This window comes from Notothenia coriiceps, unplaced genomic scaffold, assembly GCF_000735185.1.
Source record: "Notothenia coriiceps isolate Sejong01 unplaced genomic scaffold, NC01 NC01_scaffold00000339, whole genome shotgun sequence".
Classification (NCBI taxonomy): Eukaryota; Metazoa; Chordata; class Actinopteri; order Perciformes; family Nototheniidae; genus Notothenia; species Notothenia coriiceps.
Window position 1 is genome coordinate 12,404,759 of NW_011333040.1, and position 9,608 is coordinate 12,414,366.

Below are 9,608 nucleotides of genomic sequence, written 5' to 3' on the forward strand. Positions count from 1 at the left end.
AAGCATATATTTTCTATCTTCCTTTATGATTTGGTGCACATTTCGGTCCAAGAATGTATCCAATATTTCCCTTGTGTCTGACATTTATTGTGATGCAACATGTCTTGTAAATTAGAATGAGCAGGATTGAATGTAGCACAAACAATATTTGTCTGGCAAATGGACTGAAAGTGTGTAAATGTTTTAATACCTGTGTGTAAATATTAATGGAAACAAATAAATGTTTATTGATGATAAGATTTGGTTGTGTTTATTTCTCAAATAAAATGTGGTGTAATTCATCATATGAACATGCAATAACGACAGATGGAGTGCTCTGTAGGTTGTCTGAGTCAGTGGGTCGGGCACTGTTCAAGAATCAGAGGTTTTTTAATAAAGGTTGGGGAAACAACACAACAGCTTAAAATAAGTTACAATCCACAACACAAATAATTTTATTGCAAAAAAGAGATTTTCACAGAATCATTGCCAGTTAAAAAAACATACAAAAAACAAACAATAAAACATCCAACAGTATTTCTTTCCGGATAATACAATGGCAATAAAAGCATCAACATGAATATTGCTGTAGTTTAAAAGTAAATGAGAGTTTATGAAAGTTGACAGGGAAAGCCACATTATGTTTCGGGTTCAGACTAGGATCAGAGCTGAGAAGTTCATAGGAACCGTTTGTGCTCCACAGCCCTTTCGTTGCTCTGATCAAAGCGTTCTGTTTCAAACTCTGACTTGTGTTTCTGTGATGAGTCTGAAGCCTCCGGAGAGTCTGTGTCAGAACCTCAGTGTGAGGAAGGTTCTGGAAGCTCCTCCAGGGGGATGACCGTGTACTCTCCCGCCGTTCCATTCTCCCTGGGATTGTCTTTGTGCAGGAACGTCTTCATCTCTATCTCCCTCTGCTGGTTGGAGGAGCTACTCTTGGTCTCGGATGCCTGGTTTGGTGCATTCCACCTGCACAAATAAGGAACAATAAGAATGTTTTTCTAGGCTTAACCAGTTATAACAAAAAATATATAGCCATATTTGTCCTTTTTCAAAGCCTTACTTGTCTCTGGTAGCGATGGCAACAAATAGCACTATCAACGCTGCAAGGCCCACAATAAAACCAACGATAATGATCCAACCTGGAGATATGGGAGATAAGAAGTTAGGACAGGGACTGACTATGGCAGAGTTTGATCATAAACAAATCTGGTTTACAATTTTTTCAAAAATTACCTGGTGTGCTGTGTCCTATGTTAGAGGCAGGATCGTCCAGGCGGCCTATCTGACCTAAGAACAGAAAAAACAGGTTTTATATTTTTCGTTGGCAATCAATAAAACACAATGTTCATGATTGTAGGCATAGCTATTGAGGCAGGTTTTGAATACTTACTATTTTCGCTATTTCTCAAAGGTTCTTGCTTCGAAGGTGTCTCATTGATTAGCACTATACTGCTGTTCTCAATATCTGATCCTGATCCTTCACCTGATCCTTCGCTTCCTGCAAACATTCTTGGTGCGATAAAATCAGCCATGCTGGTTGATCGTGAACTGGTTGTAGTAAGGTCCTGGGTAAACATCTCTCCATCTCCATCTCCAGAGCCTGAGGTCGTACTGGAGGTTGTAGTAGGGTATTGGGTAAACATCTCCCCATCTCCATCTCCAGAGCCTGACATCATACTGGGGGTTGTAGTCGGGTACTGGGTAAACATCTCTCCATCTCCAGAGCCTGACGTCATACTGGAGGTTGTAGTAGGCTGCTGGGTAAACATCTCTCCATCTCCATCTCCAGAGCCTGATTCAGAACTCAGGGTGGACCGGAAGGCAATGTCGAAGGCAATCGTAAGGTCAGTAGTTTGAGGGACTGTGATGTGGGTGGCCGTGACGCCTGGCTCGGCTTCATTTGGCTCTTCTGAAGAGGTAAAGCTAAGCTGAGGGTTTGGGGTAGTGGTTAAATCTGAAATGTTTTCTTGAGTGTCCTCTGGCAAGATGGTGGATGTAGATATTGGATCCATGGACTCCCCTTTAGCACTTTCCTGAGTGTTGTCAGTTATCTGCTGAACGGTAGTGTTTCTTTTGGGCGATTCAGTTGTCAATGTTGGGAGTAAAGACTGTTCGACGAGGTATCCGTCCGTCAAAGCCTCTCTGATAACTTCATTTTCAGCTATGACTGGGATCTGAGTCGTAGCTAGGACAAAGAGAGACAGAAAAATCCACTGTTCAGCTTGAGTGTTTACCAGCCCTGACATGAGTGGAAAGGAAAGTTACCAAGCCTTTTTGATACCTTACAAACATTGTCACACAGGGCTTATGCCCCAAATTCTTGTATAAACTTGTTTTGTGTTTTTTGCTTGGAGGCAGTAATGATTAACCTCTGTGACTAATCATCTATCAGAGAGTTTACAATAGAAAGGAAGCCTCATCAAAGCATCAGTTTCACAAGAGCCTACCACGCTTGACACACCCAGTTTTGTCTGAAGGAAGCCAATCCCAGAGTTTTGTGACACAAAGGAAAACAAATTAGGCACTTTGCTACATTGAAGTTTTTGCTTGTTACTAGTCTGGATTTTTAGATATTTCACACTATAATCAGTTAGCACTTAGCATGTACTTATCTACTGTTTGCAGGTTGTTCTTTGATTGAGTAATTCCATTGTATTCTTCTACTTCACTTCACTACATAACAACTATTGGGTGTTTTACTCCCTGAGAGCTATAGCTACATCTTACTAAGTATACAATGAACGTTTAAATGCAATACATACTGTAATAACATAATAAACCAGTGTTTTTGAAATATTTGTGTTTAAACTACTTACACATTGATACTAAAGTTGCAATATAATATACTATTATAAGTTAAAGGTACCATTCTTCTTGAGAGCAAGTACTTTAACTGTTGATACTAAAAAAGTATGACATTGATGATCCTTGACCTTCAGTAGTACAGTGTATCTGTGTATTTACACTCGAGCACAAATCTGAAAAATCTCAATAAAGCGAAAAGACAAGTGAACTGAAATACATTACAAATAAAGCCTGAGAATTGAATCAAATATCTCCACTCTCCATTTCTGCCCCATCACGTTCGGCACTAGTGTTCCCTATGAGGTTACCGGATGCCCAAACTTGCGTAACAGCTCTTAGCTGATCTTTGGTTTCACCTTACTCCAGACACACGCTTTAATGCACCTTCTGGAGGGGCTCAGCACATTTGACAAAGATCCCTGTGTGTAATCTGGAGATGCCAGGGAAACCTGTGCACCCATAATGAAATACTACTCTGGAATTCTTACAGAAAGACCTGAAACATAAAGAGCATCTTGGGTAAGGAGGGGAGTGCTGACTCACAGGGTAATAAAAAGGACACGATGGGAATTATTGAAATTTTAGAGGTCGGTACAGCATAGAGAAATTCCTGTGTCTGCAAAACCTGCATGAGTCCTGAGGTGGAAAGGTGTCTGTTTTTTCAACATAATTGTACTGACTACCGTTGACTAACTCCTATTCGGATTAAAGCAGAATTAAATGGACCTGTATTAGGATTTTATAATGTAAAAATGTAATTATATAAAGAAACATTTAATTACCAAATAAAAACAAACACATGCTAAGCTAGAATAGAAAGTGTTTGCTTAGGTATTTGTTATTAAAAGAAAAAAAGACTTTCACTTACTATGGACAGGTGTTGAGTGGACAACAGCAAGAAGTCCGAGAAAAACCCCCACAAGAAGATTCCTCATCTTAATAGAAACCTGTGACAAAGCAATGGGCTGAAGTTAACTGTCGGAGAGACGAAAAGGTATTTGGCACACTGAACTGATTATGAAGCAGATGAATCATGTGCTTGCTTTTATACACAAGCGGGTAGGTGTCACGTCAGTGAAACAATGGGGCAATGACGACACACAGACACACACGTACGCAGAAGGGCTGGCACACCTGTGAACACACCCTCTTCCTCAGACATTCTCACGCTTTGTGTTTATCCTCTTCCTTTGGCATAACAAACAAATACTGAGGAAAACATAATATATCCAGTTTTTCGGGAAGTTATTCTGTTTCCAGATCATTTTTACTGGAAGATGATACACATCAGGAACATTGTCAGTTACTTAAGAAACTTGGCTGAATGATCACATTCACCCCCTTAAATTCCAAAAAAAACTAAATAATAAGGAAACAAACACCACTGATGAGGCTAAATCTAATGCACTTTATAGATGCCATAAAACAAACCACATCAGCAGAAATAAAAAAGAGAAGCACCAGAAAAACCATGTTACTGATGTTATTCTAGTTTCCTTAGATACATGTTGTCGGTAACCAGACTCCAACAAAGACATACTGGTGAAATTACAAAAGTGGATTAAAAATAAGTGTATGTAAGCTTACAGTAATACAAATTCTATCTACGTGAACAACAAACATGCAAATGTACAAGATATACAAACAGAGGATAAACAATTGAAAAAGAAACAAAACACCCTGAGGGAGACAGCTAACCTGATTATGTAAGGAATTGAATTTCTTGCATAATTTTCACAGTCTTTTTGTTCCATATTCACTCAACTAGCAGTTTTTATAGAAGTTAAATGTAGTTAAAATGATGGTAAATGTGATCAAGTAATCACCTGGTCGTAAAGTACAATTAAAGGTACCGAGGATAAAAACTAAGCAAAGCTTATTGTAGTTCTTTGGATAGGGTGTACAGGGTTTACATATAAAATAAATATGTAAATGCAGCAGGGAATTGATGTGCGAGTAAATTAAGTTTAACCAACAGTTTGATTATGCGCAACATAGTAAAACTGCACACACCACAGCATTCATTGAAGTATTGAAAACAATGGGTGACAGTTGGGGAAATAACTTGGATGAACCCCTTAATTAAAGACATGATTAATGATGTGTGGTTATGGAGACAAACAACAACACACACTTCCATATCAGTTTTTAATTATCAATACCTTTCACATTTCCCAGGTTACGGGAATGAGTTTCAGCAAAACAAGAGCCTTCATTTTTGGCCTAGATTCAACCTTCTCACAGGCAATTATATAATTCACCAGGATGATTTTGACACAAACTCAGGTCAGTAGCCTCATTCTCATCTCCCTGTAGGCAGTGCATATTGTTTACAATGACTGTTGTGGTTTTTGGCATCTGAGGAAAATGGGTGTGTCACAGCAGGGCATTAGCCCCGGTCTCTCTGTAACGATCATGAATCGTGAATCAACAGTCGTGAATTACTCAGCATGTGGGTGAAAACTTGTCCAGTCTTGCACTCTACACCCACAAAAGGCCAATTTCCGTTACTGTTTAGAATGAAAGGTTACAATACACAAGTGATGATTCATAACAGGAAGAACCTCAAGGCTTAAACACATTCAACAGCGTGCAATAGTCAGATTTTGGTATTACATTTATTCTCACAGTGCTTCCTCCTGTGAGTGTGTTTGTTCTCGAGGTCATAACATGTTATATTGTGAAAATATTGCCACCATATGAGGCAAAATGTGGGAAGGTCAAAGTAACTTTTGATGAAAAAAAAAGATTGTTGTCAAATTATTTCCATATAGGTCAGAAAAGGAAAAACCTAATGTGATTAACCCTTATAGAATATATAGAATATTGCCTTTTAAAGGATATTCTAGTCAGGCTCCTGGGACAATACATGTATAGGTAGTTTAGGGAAAAGGCTGAGATTTATGAAAGCTATGTTTCATTATCCTAAAAAGCTTCAATGGGTTTTCAACTTACATTATGGTGAATCAGTATCTTGGAATTACAAAACATTAACAAAAAAATGTAGACTCGGAGCAGCATTTCACTTTGATAAAACCTTTTTCATTTTTCTTTGATGCAAATCTATGAACCCAACGACTCAACAAAGGTTTATCTTCAGAAAGTGCTTTTGAATATTTTTGAAAAAAGGTGAGATACATTTCAAAAATATCCTATGAACATGAGCTCATTTGACCATATGCTGCACAAATGAGGAAAATGTGCAAAAAAAACAAACATGCACATCTATCCCAGTAGTCCCAGATTTTCAAACTCTGAAAAAATAATGTTTTTCCTTCTGTGTTCCTGTACAATCAGATGCAGTTCAAAGCAGCAGAACACAGGGCAAGTCCACTGGGCATGTGTTGGCCAATTAGCAGCCATTGTAAAGCCCCCCCCCAACCCCTCACCTGTTATATCATGTTTCATGGCAGCCACCATTGTTCCTTTCTTCAAAACCCCAGCTCACTCTCTCTGCTGCTCTCACATATATTACCACCATTATTTGAGAAACTAGTCAGCCTTTATCACTCCATTCTACCATGGACAAATATCCGCTTTTGCACATTTCTGTAGCAGATTCATAACAAACACATAATAGCAGCGTTCATCAGCGCCTTACAACAGTTGTTGCTAGACGACATTCCAATTCTGACCTTATTAGTCACGACAATTACAAACATTATTTCCTCTAGATTAAGGTCTCATTTTGCATCTCACTGATTTTGGTTTAAGCATCAGGATAGACTGATGTGTAAAATAAATGTTCAGCATGTTGAGTTTAAATCAAGGGATTTTAAATTGTCTCCTCGAGGGAAGAAGATGATATTGGTTATTGTAAAATGCTTCGGATCAAGGCGTCAACTGAATTAAATATAATGTAATCAGTTCTCTGTTTAAATACATCATTTTATTTCAAGGCACTGTAGTGATTAGTCTTTATTTGTTGGCACAGTTCAAACATCAGGCTAGGAAACATACAATCATAGAGCTTAATTGATACATTCAGGGGAGGTGGAGATCAAAAGGGTTTATAAATTACAAAGTACTCCCCAATAAAAACATAATCAATTTAATTGCAACATTAGTGTGCATTGTTACACATCAGTTACACAAATAGAGAGGAGATGCTTTTCCTCTGCCCTGCAACCTTTCTTTAAGAAACTAAATGAATGCTGGGACCCTGGACATTAAAGATCTGCAAAGCAATGTCCAGAACGTACAAAATAATGACATAATGCTAAAAACTATATAAAAAATGAACAAATAAAAATGAAATTATCCGCAACTGTCGGAATTTTAATGTAAAGTGTGTATAACATTAGATAAGCAGCGTTGTACAAAGATGTTCTAGAAAAAGGGAAGACCTGTGTAACATGCTGTAATTCAGTTTACATCCTTCACGGTTCTCATTCAAAGTCATAATACCTGTTGCACAACTTATTTCTTTTCATTTTATTTCTGCCATCAGGATGATCTTATGGAATTTACCTTTGTTAGCCATGCTGCTGGCAGGCTATTATGTGGTAGTTTATTTTCCTGCTTCGCAAGCCACTGTTTTGACAAAAGTGGATCATTTGAATTTAGGGACCCTGAATTTATGTAGAATGTCCATTTTGCTAGCTTTGAAAATAAATTCATCACGTTTTGAATTGAAATCAGTTTGAGACACTGTCTATGTGTGTGTGTCGTTGACTAGAGGAGAGCTAAACTAATTTATCTCATGGCCTTATCTGACTTTGCTGGATTTCACACAATAGTTTGTGACATCACTGACAAAACCTGTCATGGCAAAACATGAAAGCAGGCAGCTAGTTCAAAAGGAGCCACTCCTTTTTTCAGTGTTAGCTTAATTATGCCCTACAGGTTTCAGAGAGTATGATACCTGGGATGACCCTAAATAAATTGAAGGAACACCTTTTTGCATACAGACCAACTACACGACTAAATCTGCAGAACAGGAGAACATTTCAGCTTCAAATGTATCAATTAAAAAATGTGGTACCATGCATGTGTTACATAACTCTGATCTTCGATACTTTATATGTCATCGTTTTTTTTTGGCTTTGTTCGATGTCTCCAGATCATTCTCATGCCATTCTATGTAATCGTTGTCATTTTCTAATAAAAATGTCAACTTAATGATGGCTCCGGGCTTTTATTGACAGTGCTAATGCAGATGGGAAAAAGGGAAATGGGTGGTAAGGTCTTGGCTTTGCATGAGTCACCTGCTCTACCAGGGGAGCAAACAGGGCGAGTGATAGCCACGGATAACTATCGCATATTTGTGCCAAAATCAACAGTTGTCTAGAAAAGAGTTCAAGAAAGCATTAAATCAGCAAATGTACATACTGTGTTGGGGAAAAAATGTCCTTAGCTTTGACCCAGTTTATCAGTTTGTATACTGCACAGGCTGTGCTCTCAGTGTTTTGTCTCCCTATTCCTGCCTGTTGGCGTCACCTGGTAGAGGTGTTATGGTTTATCTTGTTATGCACAATGTTGATTCTTCTCTCAGAACTAGCTAAATACATGGGTCTGGGGTATAGATCTTCAGAATTGGTTTGGCCACCGCTGTGTCAACTCGTGACACAGCACGTCTTGTGAATTCTCCGGCCGAACTTCCAAATAAACCATAAGTGTTTGCCATCAAAGTTCCTGCTCTCCTTGTGTCTCTCTGAGTCTCCATTGCTTCAGAAGTTTCCATCACACGGAGCAATTCATCGAAGGCCTCACAATGATAGTAGTAGTGTTAAAGATTTTGGGCCTGTTCAACTTATTTTCGACACAATTGTTTGTGTTTGTGCCATCATTTCAGTTGAATAATTTAATGTCCCTTGAACCCTACTCTAAGGAGCTCTGTGATGAGGGAAAGACCCTCATCTGCTAGTCTAAAGATTGGCCAGAAATGGAAACTTTCCCAAAGTTCTCACGGTTACTGTTTCCCATACGCTAAAAGACTTGCATTATTTTCAACCGAAAGCAAAGCATTTAGGAGGCGTGGCTGTAGAAATCATTCCAGATAGAGATATTTCTTACCAACAGATAGCATGTTAAGACTAGAGGCAGGAATTCTTATGAAATACGCATCCTCATCATCATCATCTATGCAGCATTTATGATTTGCTCACATATTTGGGTTTTGCAGATGAAGTGCATATTTCTATGACCATAGACACATACAGCTTGAATGTATTTGATTTCTGCATGAGCTTGACACCAAGGTGGATTTAGTGCGCTGTAACAGAATAACCTGTTTTTTATTGGGATGTTGTTTGGCTGTAAAGTACATCTACTGTATGTTGTTTTCGCTAAAGGTCTGCTGAACTTTGTATAAATATATTTAGAGCTACTCAAAATTGGAGTTATCCTTGTATTCCATACTCAACAATTATTTGCTTTATTGATGTTTATTTCACAGTTATTTTGAAAGGTATAACATACCAACCCAGTCTCACGGCATTTCGTGTTATAGTCACGACATTTAATCTACAGTATTGATTCGTGTTCACCAACACGATTTCCCCCTTTTTTTCGTGTCACACAGAACGATTTATTTAAAAGCAATGTATTTCTATTGGTAGTGTGTTTCGTGCCTGCAGCACGTCTTTTTGTCCGGTCGGGTCTTGGAAGACCGGCAGCTGTGTGGTTCATAAAAACATTTTCTTACTCAATATCAAGCCACAATTATTGTTTTCATTTTAAATCGTATAATGCCAGACTTTTTTGGCCGTCCGTGAGGAAAATAAATGGGGCTCAGAGCCTCAGAATACTGAAATCAGTATTTTTTAAATCTTTTTTTCCTTCTAATTTGTTATTATTTACATTGCGTTTAAATGGTGTTGGTG

General features: G+C 38.2%; 1 protein-coding gene across 1 annotated transcript; it reads right to left on the minus strand.

Annotated features, from left to right (window-relative positions):
• Positions 1 to 319: 319 nt before the first annotated feature.
• LOC104946105 (mucin-5AC-like) lies at positions 320 to 3,800 on the minus strand. Its single transcript, XM_010771869.1, has 5 exons — positions 3,653 to 3,800; positions 1,370 to 2,164; positions 1,213 to 1,266; positions 1,040 to 1,118; positions 320 to 945 (listed from the first exon to the last, which is right to left on the minus strand). The coding sequence occupies exons 1-5, from the start codon at positions 3,717 to 3,719 to the stop codon at positions 777 to 779; spliced, it is 1,164 nt and encodes a 387-aa protein (XP_010770171.1). The 5' UTR covers positions 3,720 to 3,800; the 3' UTR covers positions 320 to 776.
• Positions 3,801 to 9,608: the final 5,808 nt, after the last annotated feature.